The following is a 12622-nucleotide window of genomic DNA, read 5'->3' as shown; positions in this document are numbered from 1 at the left end:
TGAAATAATATTGATATCAGAAATACATTTTCAGATATCAAAAATGAAATTTTTTACTAGTAGCAATTCAGTTGTTGATATCAAGAATATACATTTAGACTAGTGACAATTTAATTATTGATATCAGGAATTCGCATTTTTACTAGTAACAATGTAATTATTGATATCAAAAATTATATTTCTACTAGTAAGAAATCAATTCTTGATATCAACAATTGATTTTGAATGGCAGCCTATGGTGACATTTCACTAGTGAAAATACAATTGTTGATATCAAGAATTACATTTTTTATATCAATAATTCAATTGTTGATTTCAAGAATTCAATTGTTGATATCAAGAATTCAATTGTTGATATCAAAAATTTAATTGTTGATATCAAAAAATGTAATTGTTGATATCAAAAATGTAATTCTTGATATCAACAATTCATATCCTGGAAATAAATAAAAGTTAAAATGGCTTGCCATAGGCTTTATAGGGTTAAAACTTTTCTTGACAACAGAATCACGGTCCGCGCGACGTCTATTCGACAATATACGGTATTGTGGCGGCAGTCTGGTATTATGTTACGAAGCGTTCTTCCAATATCTGACTTTTAAATTCTGCTGACTTGGACACAAATATTGAAGAAGGAATATGCTTATGCAAAGCGTACACATTTGTGCTGCAATAATACTTTGCATTACACACCAGTGTCTTTCATCTGAAAATCAGACTGTCAGTAATAATGTTAAATCTGAATCGAACGATTTAAAGTCAATATTTAATCTGACTGGAAATGTTACTAAAAGTTTGGACAAAGCAACCCCTGCTGAAAACCACACCAAAGCGCAGAGGAATACCAGTGAAGATGGAGAACAGATGAACAAAGAGACATATGGAGTAAAACCAGGCGAGTTCATTATTAATCGGAGAGTTGAGGGAAGTAAATTCAGAACAGTTTTCTTTAAATGTCCTTTTATGTACGGCGTTATAACACTTCCCCCTTAAATTAACTATTAGGCCTATATTTTTTTATGTTAAAGTGATATTTTAAATTTAAATATAAACTTCAACATTTACTCACCCACATTTCGTGCACTTTTCTTCTTCTTCTTCTTCTGTGGAACATAGAAGATATTTAAAGAAATGTGTCATTTTTGTGTCAAGTCAATGGTAGTATTTAAAACCATTGGTTACCAACATTCTTCAAAATATCGTCTTTAATGTTTGCTATGTTTCACAGCAGAAAGAAAGTCACACAAGTTTGGAGTGGTATTATTAGTTATAGAAATTAGTTCAAGAACGAGTGGGAATACAGGAATACTTAAGCAACAAACATAATGTTGATTCACCAGGCTTTGTTTTAAGCAACAATAGTGAATCAGTGTGATAATGTGTTTGCTCAGCATTCCTGTATTCCCACCAGTTCTTGAATTCATTTCAAAAGTGCACCAAATGAAACTCCTGGAGAAGAGAGAGAAATTGTTGCATACACTCTTAAAAATAAAAGGTTCTTTATTGGCACTGATGGTTCCATGAAGAACATCCATGGAACTTTTCCACTGCACAAAAGGTTCTTTATTGTGGAATAAGGTTCTTTAGATTAATAAAATGTTCTTCACGTTTTAGAAAATGGTTCTTTTAGGACCTGATCACTGAAATGTTTTTTTTTTTCAGAACTTATAATGTTTTGCTTTGAAAACACCTTTTTTTAAGAGTGTACTTCCATGTGATTCTTCACAGCACATGTACTGTTATTATCATTCACTCAAACATTCTTAAGCTCCTCTCTGGCTTAATAAGCAACTGTTCATCATCAGCTTTAAATGTGTTTGTCTGAATCTCAATCAGGTTGTCCACCACTGGGCTTGGAGTCTCTGAAAGTCTCTGATGATCAGCTGCAGTCTTCCTCAGATTTGAGTTTCGGGCTCGGCCCTCACAGAGGACGCCTTAATATACAGGTCACTGTGTGTGTTTGTTTAAGAAAATTTTGAAGATATTTTCGAAGTAGCATGTTATGAATTTGCATACGTGTGTTTGTAGTCCGGTCTGGAGGATGATGATGAGTATGACGGAGCGTGGTGTGCTGGGGTGAAGGATCAGGAACAGTGGTTGCAGTTGGATGCTCTCAGACTGACACTCTTTACTGGCGTCATCCTCCAGGGCCGAAACTCTATCTGGAGGTCATTGTGTGTCTTTGATCATTATTGTCATCATCGTTGTCATCATTCATATTACACACATTTTAGTACTTGCAAAATAGTGGGACTCTGTTGAAATTACTATATTAAACTAAAATGCATAATTGAGTTGTTTTAATTGAAAGCAACTTGCACTGACTCAAGATGCACACCAGTAATGTTTTTTTCTAAGGCACGTTTATAAAAGCGACTTAATTGTCCTAATTGAACTAATGTGTAAATGTGTAATTACAAATATACTCAAATACATGACATACAATTTTCAATAGAAATTACATTTAAGTATATTTTAGTTTACCATAAATGCTTGTCAGTATTTGCAGTACACATCTACAAAGACAATAGAAGTAATTATGAAATTAAAAGATGTACTTAAGTCCTACATTGCATTCAGTTCACACTTTAGTTTATTATTTTAAAGTATATTATTTCCACAATAAATACTCTTTTCAAAAGTATGCTAAAGTGTACTTGTTTTTCACAAGAGTCAGCTTTTACAGGATGTTTGCAAATCAAACCTATTATTTTCATCATATTTGTCTTACCAAAAATCTTTATTTGTGTGTGTGTAGCTTGAACTGGGTCCGCACGTATAAGGTGCAGTTCAGTAATGACTCATCGTTCTGGCAGCCCTGCATGAATGGATCAGAGGAGGCCGTAAGTTTATAAGTGCTGCTAACCTACATTTGTTAAATCTGGACCATTAAGCTTCCCTGTAAGATAGGGCTAAGAAGTCGAGGAGCATATAAATATTTTAAGTCAAAGTGAATTTTCCGCATGTGCCATATTTTTTTTCTTTTCTGTATGTGTGGTAGATTGTCTCTGCTCATCTCAGAATCTCTGTGCAGGTGTTTGTCGGGAATGAAGATTTGGAGACGCCAGTTTTGGCTCTGTTTCCTGAGCCTTCAGTGGCCCAGTACATTCGCATTAACCCACAGACCTGGTTCAGCAATGGCACCATTTGTCTCCGGGCAGAAGTGCTGGGTTGCCCAATGCCAGGTTCTATATTTCACTACTGTACTTTGAAATATTTGGGTCAAGACCATGGCATGTAAAAACTAGGTTTTGCCAATATGTAGATGTATATATATATAAAACTATTTCCTTACATTCACTCCAATTTATACGTTTGGAGGGGTGGTAAGACTTTTTAATGATTTTGAAAGAAGTCTCATGCTTACCAAGGCTGCAAAATACAGTAAAAACAGTAATGTTGTAGAATTATTACAATTTAAAATTATTTTTATCCATTTTAATGTATTTAAATTTTAATTGATTCCTGATGGCAATGCTGAATTTTCAGCATTATAACTACAGTCTTCAGTGTCACATGATCCTTCAGAAATCATTCTAATATGCTGATTTGGTGCTGAAGAAACTTTTATTATTATTATTATTATTATCATGTTGAAAACAGTCATGCTGCTTAATATTTTTGTGGAAACAGCATTTATTTAAAATATAAAGCTCCTTATATTTATAAATGTCTTTACTGTCCTTGCTGAAGTATGACTTTTTTACTGACCCTAAACTTTAAAACGGTAGTCTATTATTTTATTTCTTTCTTTTTTTTTTACAAGGCTTTACAGTTATTGTCAGCCAAAAACCTCCACAAGTCAGTCAACCGCCACTGTAGGTCTTGCAACACAGAGACAGAGCATTATTGGTAGTTTGTATGTTGTAGTATTAAATTATTGAATAGTCATTCAGTTAAAAGTGAAGTTTGACAAAACTTGTCTGTATGTATAGATCCTGACAGCCCAGAATTTTCTGAAACTGAGAGCAGATCCACAGATGACCTTGACTTCAGACACCATAATTACAATGAGATGAGGAAGGTTAGAGTGATTTTAGACCTTCTTATTTTTCCTGCTTATTCGTGTAACCAAACTGACACAAGTCACTCTCCCTCTAGTTAATGAAGTCTGTGAATGACGAGTGTCCAAATATCACACGGATCTACACTATTGGGAGGAGCTATACCGGACTGAAGCTTTATGTTATGGAAATATCCGATAACCCAGGAAAACATGAGCTTGGTAAGTGTTCACTTTAAGACCCTGGTGCTTGTTATTCAGATCCCTGAACCTAATAGACCACACACATGTTCTGGTGCAATAACCAATTGTGTTTTTGCAGAGAATTCATTGTTCATGCCCTTTTCATATTTTCCCTTTAATACAGATAGAAGATGATGGTTTTTTTTGCTTTTAGGCTTTATTTTGTGCATTCATCATACTTTTATGTAACACATTGTTGTCACATCTGCTTTTCATCATTCATTTAGCCAGAATAAACATTCCATCATTGATCAGATACGGTTAAGCTTTTACTGAAGACATATCGTCAGCAATTTGACTTGTTTAATTTTTTTCATGATACAATTCACAAGGGATAAAGAATCTAGTCCTGACCTTATTTTTTTCTTGTACTCTGTTTCACTCTGAAATACATCACATAATGGTGGTAAAATGGTGTAAATGTGTGTGATTTTAAATTAATTCCTGTTCCAAATCGTACACATTTTACTGTTTATGATTTCACTGTTTGCTTATAGGTGAGCCAGAGTTTCGCTATGTTGCCGGGATGCATGGGAATGAAGTTTTGGGCCGGGAGCTCTTGCTAAATCTTATGCAGTACATCTGCCGTGAATACATCCGAGGCAATCAGCGTGTCATACAACTGGTAAAGGACACACGCATCCATCTGTTGCCATCTATGAACCCAGACGGATATGAAACAGCCTATGAGAAGGTAAGCCAAAACCGAAAAATTGATGTGAGAAGAACATTGCACTTCTAAAATTAAAGGTTCTTTATTGGCATCTATGTTCCACGGAGAACCTTTAACATCCATGGAAACTTTCCATTGCACAAAAGATTATTTATAGTGGAAAAAGCTTCTTTAGATTGTTAAATCGTGCATGTGTTCTACAGGGCTCAGAACTCTCTGGCTGGGCTCTTGGACGCTACAGCTTTGAGGGCATTGACATGAACCATAACTTCCCTGACCTCAACAACATCATGTGGGACGCTCAGGAGTTGGCCACGGACAAGAGGAGAGTGAGCAACCACTACATTCCCATGCCAGAGTACTACACCTCAACCGAAGCATTAGTACGTAAGCATTATAATGCTCTTTTGGTATGTGTAGCCTACTTATAATAAACTTTGGGTACTGTTGTCTGCAGGGGCGCGTTAACCAGAGGCCCCTGGGCTACAGCATTACAGTAGACCCCCCCCCCCCCAAATAAAAATGTCACGGAGGCCATTAGTCAATACATAGACATTTCCGTTTGTGCTCATGAATGAATAATGACATAACTTTAGAAACATTACTTTCTTGTTTTTTTCTAGCTGAAATGTCCTCGATAATGTCACTAAAATGAGGCCAGTTTTGAGAATGATTTGAAAATTCGAGTGTTGAAATATCCTGTTTACGCAGCAGCTAAATACTGTCTGTATAGAATAATGGCACTATTATCTTGCTACAGCTGCTTTTCAGCAGAATTTGAACTTGTCTCATATTTGATCAAGTTTGCATCATTAATTTACCATTAAATTAACCGACAGATGCTTTAATACCTGAGTGAAAGCAGAGCATTTGAGTCAAAACTTGGTGACTGGATTTAAAACCTTCAGATGACGCAAATTATATCCACATTTTTGTGGACCTGCGTTCAGCAAAGAGTGGCTCTCTCTGAGGCTATGAGTCCTAAAAGTTTACGGGTGTAAATTTGGTTATAGAATGCAGTTGTCACTACTCTGAACCTCCATATATAAAAATAATTATCAAAAAAATATTATTTTCGTGCAGCCAGTTGGCCCCTCCCCAGCCCCTGGTTTCCACAAATAGTCTTTTTTTTGGTCATTTTATAAGCAAAGTAATCCATCTTCTTTGTCTAAGAAAAGAGTCGAGTCTTATGTCTTAAACGTTCAGACGTTGCTCTAAGTGTATCCTCATAATGTTTGCTTTATTTGGAGGTACAGAAAATCTCAGAGTTAAGGGTCACATTTATTAAAGTCCGTCTTTTTACCTTATTGTGATTTATATCCAAGTAAAACTTCTCGAACAAGCTAAAATGTAGGGCAGGACTTGATTGTGTCCATGGTGCATTGATTGGATTGTTAGATGGTTGTGGTTTGCTATTGCTGTGATGTCATGAGTGACAGGTTGTCCCGCCTCTTTGCGCCAGTAAACACTAAACACGTCATCAGAGAAGAGAAGAGATATCGCTGTAAGAGGGAGGGGAAACACTTTGGTTAAAGCTTATGAGAGCACATGAATAAAAAAAAATTAAGATTTGCACAGATAAATCATAAATAGCTCAATATTCCATAAAAAAAAATCATTTTTGGATTTGATGGTGACTTTAAATATTTCAATAGACTTTAGTATTTGCCTTATAGAGCAGGACACATTGTGCACAGGGGAATCAGGGTCAAGCAGATCTGTGAAGAATGTAAGCACTTCCTCTCAGCCGAAGCTCCCTGTGCTGGGCCTCTGATAGGAAAACACACCACAATACACAGATTAGAAATGAAATTCACTCTTCATCATGAAAGATGATAGAGGGGGACTCAAAAGTGAAGAAGCGTAATAAAATAAGACAAAATTATCATTTTTTCTGTGGATTATGAGATTATTATTATAGGCAAAGATATACTTTTTTGCCTGGGGGAGGGGCAAGAAGGGCAAGGGGGGAGAAACTAAACCCAGACCCTCTAATTACATTCTGAGATAGCAGTTGTGTCCATATGTTCTGTCTTTTTATATAGTAGGCTAAGGCTACACATTATATATTATAAAAATTTATTTTTATATACACTACCAGATGTTAGGAATAATTAAGTAAAAAAAATTTAGTTTCTGTTTTAATATATTTTAAAAATGGCATTTATTATAATTATTATAAATGTTAAAAAAAACGTTTTTGCTGCTTAATATTTTTGTGGAAACCTTAATAAAGAAAATTTCAGGATGCTTTGATGAATAGAAAGTTTTTTGTAACAGAAATCCTTTGTAACATTATAAATGTCTATACTGTCACTTTTGATTAATTTAATGCGTCCTTGCGCAATAAAATTATTGATTTAATTAATGTTAATTTGCAAAACAAAATCTTACTTATTCCAAACTTTTTAATGGTAGGGTGGTGCATCACGTTGTCCACAAAAATATGAAGCTGCATGTTTTCAACAGATCCATGCAGTACTGGTGGTTTCATTAATGTTAATCAAACAATTGTGGCATCATGGGAAAATATATGCTTTATTAATTATTCTTATAGATAGCCTATTTGGTTTTGACTTGGTGTATGCCAAATTTTGTGCTATTACCAGGGATTTTACAGTGATTTTGTTTTGGAACCTTCAGAAAACTTTTAACTCGGGTTTTCTCAAAATTGACTTTGCTGACTTTATCAACTTCAAACAGGTGTAAGCTCAGTACGGTAATTTTTTGTTCGATTCAAACAAATCATAGCCTACATAATTTTGAAATTTTTTCATAGAAAATATAAAAATAGAGAATTATGACAATAACAATAACTCATTTTTGCCAGCACGGGTCACATATATTAAAATATTTTTTTTAAATTGTAATTGTATTTCACAATATTACAGTTTTCACTTTAATTGATCGAATAAATGCAGCCTTGGTGAGCATAAGAGACTTCTTTAAAAACATTTTAAAAAATCACAAATATTCGAAACTTTTGACTGCTAGTGTATATAGTGTTTATTATAGTTTATTTTATATTATACTATATATTCGCATGTTCATGTTTAAGGTTGCCCCAGAGACGCGTGCTGTAATCAGCTGGATGCAAGATATTCCTTTTGTACTGAGTGCTAATCTGCACGGGGGAGAGCTGGTGGTCACTTACCCTTTCGACTGCACACGTGACTGGATCCCTCGCCAGGACACTCCCACCGCAGACAACGATTTCTTCCGTTGGTTGGCTACCGTCTATGCCTCGACCAATCTGGTGATGGCAAACCCAGATCGGAGGATCTGTCACTCAGAAGACTTCCTACAGCACAACAACATCATCAATGGAGCTGACTGGCACACTGTTCCAGGGAGTGAGTAAACATTCAATATTCATTTGCAACAGGGTCCTTTCTAAAAGGTAAATTTTAAGAGATGACATGGGTGTAATTTAAATAGAGGTCCACAGTCAAAAGCCTTGTAGAATATATTCAGGAGCATGTAGACTGTTGACAAGATTTTCAGATATTAGTTGTGTTCCATATGGAGGACTAAAAATACAATTGAAATTTGTTTATTAATGTAATAATTATGAATTAAAATGTTAAATGAAACAGTAAACAATGAACTCATTTTAAAATGCAACAATTTAATTGCACAAGTTAATTATTAATACTGATAATTCTTCATTTTGTTTTTAAGTGGCAATCCTAGTTTCATGCTCATTATATAAAAGGCTTTATGTACTGATGAGTTTCAATGTCATATATTATTTTTCTTATTTTTTTATTTTTGCTTTATAGGCATGAATGACTTTAGTTATCTCCACACGAATTGTTTCGAAATTACTGTAGAACTGTCCTGTGATAAATTCCCACATGCCAGTGAGCTTCCTATCGAGTGGGAGAACAACAAAGAGTCCCTCCTGCTGTACATGGAGCAGGTCAGTTCATTTTCCCTCTGTCCTGTAGGGAAACATGATCCCAATGGATCCTACTAGGATCCTAACCTTTTCCATTTTCATCTGCTCTCTCGCTCTTCTGCAGGTGCACAGAGGTATAAAGGGCGTCATCAGGGATAAGGACACTAAAGCTGGCATTGCAAATGCTATTATTAAGGTGGACGGCCTGGACCATGACATAAGATCTGGTATACTTCTAAAATCACTTTGCCAAATAAACTGCATTAAAGAGGACCTATTATGCTTTTTTTACATTTTCAACTTGTGTAATGTTGCTGTTTGAGCATGAAAAAGGTCTGTGAAGTTATAAAGCACAAAGTCGCTCCAAAGGGAAGGGAGTTATTCTCTATATCAGTAAGCACTATTTTTGAAACGCCTCGTTTGTAGTCTTGAGTTTTAGACCTCATTTGAATAATTCCCACCCAAGGTGAAATTTGCAAGGGACGTGACATTCCAGAAACATGCTCGAAGGGGCTGACCAATCACAACACACTTGTCCAGCCGACCAATCAGCGTGAAAACTGATTTTAGTAGACCCCAAAAACAAAACTTTGTAAAGGGGCTTAATAGGTCCTCTTTAAAACAATTAAATTTAGTCAATACAGGATATAATAAAGTTTTATTGACATGTTTGTAGCTCAAGATGGTGATTACTGGCGTCTGCTGAACCCAGGTGAGTACAAGATAACGGTGTGGGCTGAAGGCTACTTCCCTCGCATCCGCCACTGCTCTGTAGGGTCAGAGCCCCGCGCAACCATCTGTGACTTCACCCTCACCAAGACGTCACAGGATCGCCTAAAACACATCCTGGCAAGAGGTGGGAAAATTCCCCGGGATGATCAGGTACGGATCCGAGCCATGCAAATGCGCAAACTCCGCATCAGCACCAAGATTCTCAATCGCCGTCGAGAACAACAGCAACGCCTCAACAAAGTTAAACGGAAGTGAGGAGCTCATTTATAAAACAATAAGCCGGTCTGTCACAGGTTGAGGGACATTGTGATTTAAGAGACATTGAGATTGTCTGATTTGAATGTTTTTTTAACCACTAATATTTTGAAGAATGCCTCATGTGAGCAAGACTCTGAGATTGTAGCTGGTTTTCTACTCTCAGAATATGATGTTGATGATGATATTATAATAAAGCTAATAAAAGATTTTGCAGAATCCACCTCTTAGTTTCTTCAACTGTGATATTTAGAAGCTTGTTTCCGCCACAGAATAAAACATACAAAAGGTAATTGCGACTTTTTATCTCACAATTCTCACAATTTCTAAACTCCTTATATCCTGACTTTTTTCTCATAATTTCTAGCCTTGATTATTTTGGGGGAAAAATCATCCCTGCATAATGTACATTGCATTGTGGTGGTGGAAGTGGTCCTTTGTGTCTATATAGAATGCAGTTTTCTCTAGGCGTTTATAAGAAATGCGTCCTTGGGACGAGGGCACATGAATTAATATCTAAATATATATATGATGTGCATGTATAAATAATAAATTTATTATTATTAATTCATTCTATTATTAAATTATAAACAAATAATAAATTATTATTTCTTTATTGCAATATTCAATAAAAACAAGAATTGTCCAGTTGTCCATTTCATGGTGACTTTAATATGTTGTTCAGGCAACATGTGCATACTATGATTATCTTCACTTTATGCATATTTACAATTAAAGAAAATAAGATATAAATCACATCCATTTTAAAAATATTAATATTTGAATCGGCAAACACGTGCATACTCTGTTTATCTTCAATGTATATTTTAATACAGAGAATATAGTATATTTATAGATGAAAATGAGCTATTTTGGCTTTAAATGTAAAATTTATATAACACCATTGTTAATTCATGTGTATTTTCCTAATAAATCAATTGTTTCATTTTTTTATTTAGTAAATTTTACAAAGTACAATTGTAGTGGTGATGCTTCGTTCCCTTGTTCATTCGCTGGTAATTTTACTGACAAACAAACTAGTAATGACTCAAGTGTACTTCTATGGGAATTACTAATTATTTGGATCCGTATTCTAAAGTGAAGATCATGGGAACTAACTAGTAATGACTAAAGTGTTACTATACTTCTAAAGAAATTTTCTAAAAGTATACTATTTAAAAGTTCACCAAAAATCTCAAACGCTTGAAATGACTTTTGTGGTTGGTTGCACAAATCATGACTAGATCATGTAGTAACACTTTAGTCATTACTAGTTAGTTACCATGATCTTCACTTTAGAATACGGATCCAAATAATTAGTAATTCCCATAGAAGTATGTAGTAACACTTGAGTCATTACTAGTTTGTTACCATGATTCTTGCAGTAGTTACTAATGAAAAGCCAATAAAGTGTAGAATCTTCTAATCACTCACAAGATATACACACGCGCACACATATATATGAGCTAGGAGACATACATAAAAACATATTTTTGGGGGAGGTATAGGTTAAATAATAAAATAACTGTATATGGTATTTGGGTGGCTGATGACTCAATATGTTCCAGTACTCACCATGACTCTAGTGATTCAATGCCAGTCCAGAGGAATGCCGGAAAATTGGCCACAGGACAAGTAAGGTCCCGACAACTGCATTTAAAAATCCATTTCTTTAAAATTATTCAGTTGATAAATAGACAGCATAGGCCAATTATTAACAGCTTTCCCAAATCATAAGTCTGCTATGCTATTACATATTGATAATGTAAACAACCTTGTGTATTCACTTACAGTAGTTAAAATGTTAATGTAGTGCTAGTAATTTGTCCTGCATTGGTTATTGATTAGTTTTGCATGAATTATGAAAATTTTCAGTAGTTCTCTGGGAAGCATTAAAAAAAATAGTTATTGATTAGTTAATAGTGAAGTACCACTTTCATCTGTGCGCTATTACTTACTAGTTTGTTAATCAGAGTTTCTTGTTAGTTAATAATAGTTACTAGATTGTTAATATTGTGTTACTCATTGGTTCTTGTGTAGTTATTCATTAACGAAGGAACCGTATTATAAAGTGTTACCCAACTTTGCTGTAACTTGTACATGCTGTACATACACATACTACATGCGCATGTCAATGTATTATATACATATTGTAAATCAATGCATTTACTGACTACAAACTACCAAAAATCACAGTTCTGCTCTCTAACTCCACCGATTTGAATTGGCGCCGAAGCACTTCCTGGAACTATCTGAGGTCTATGCGAATCACGTGACAACCAAGCATTTAGAACTTCTGCTGTCGCAACTCTCTCTCTATATGGCTCTGCCGCAGACATGGTTGCTTCATCAGGGGACAAGGCAGGCACAGGTGCTTCCTCTGGGGAGGCAGTGGGTATGGGTGCTTCCCTTGGGATGAGGTGGGCACAGGATGTGGTGGGCAGACAAATATGCTTCCTGGGGAGGCAGTGGGATCACAATAAGAGATAATTTTCGAAAATTACCTTGAATATCTGGGGGGAAATGTGCGTTCCTCTCAATGTTTATAGTGGTTGCAGCCTTAGCTGAAGTTTTTACCTTGGAGGTCAGGAAACCAAGTCTTGAGTTTTCTCCTGAAGTCAGCCTTCTCCTTCACTTGGTTTAGGAGATACTGGTGGAATAAAAATCATTAAGACACAATTAGTGGAAATAATCAATGTTTAGAGAGAACAAATATTTACATTCAAGAATTTATATCTGGGGGGAAACAGTGTTTTGAATTAATCTTGCTAGTCTTAGGCAGTCTAGTGTATTTGTTGGTTTTGTGTGTCATTTG

At 35.3% G+C, this 12622-nt stretch overlaps 1 protein-coding gene across 1 annotated transcript; it reads left to right on the top strand.

Annotated features, from left to right (window-relative positions):
- Positions 1-544: 544 nt before the first annotated feature.
- cpxm1a (carboxypeptidase X (M14 family), member 1a) lies at positions 545-10020 on the top strand. Its single transcript, XM_056248049.1, has 13 exons — positions 545-895; positions 1837-1946; positions 2029-2168; positions 2759-2843; positions 3035-3185; positions 3936-4024; positions 4102-4225; positions 4744-4940; positions 5123-5302; positions 7978-8272; positions 8702-8841; positions 8945-9047; positions 9497-10020. The coding sequence occupies exons 1-13, from the start codon at positions 640-642 to the stop codon at positions 9805-9807; spliced, it is 2181 nt and encodes a 726-aa protein (XP_056104024.1). The 5' UTR covers positions 545-639; the 3' UTR covers positions 9808-10020.
- Positions 10021-12622: the final 2602 nt, after the last annotated feature.

Source organism: Rhinichthys klamathensis, unplaced genomic scaffold (genome assembly GCF_029890125.1).
Source record: "Rhinichthys klamathensis goyatoka isolate OS25496 unplaced genomic scaffold, OSU_Roscu_1.1 h1tg000053l_1, whole genome shotgun sequence".
NCBI lineage: Eukaryota > Metazoa > Chordata > Actinopteri > Cypriniformes > Leuciscidae > Rhinichthys > Rhinichthys klamathensis.
This window is presented reverse-complemented; position numbering and strand designations above follow the sequence as displayed.

Bases quoted from the DNA above. Each gene is read 5' to 3' on its own strand.
- cpxm1a (XM_056248049.1), top strand. From the start codon at position 640: ATGCTTATGCAAAGCGTACACATTTGTGCTGCAATAATACTTTGCATT. The intron at 4,941-5,122 runs GTAAGCCAAAAC...TGTGTTCTACAG, and splicing joins ATGAAACAGCCTATGAGAAG to GGCTCAGAACTCTCTGGCTG. The intron at 5,303-7,977 runs GTACGTAAGCAT...TTCATGTTTAAG, and splicing joins ACACCTCAACCGAAGCATTA to GTTGCCCCAGAGACGCGTGC.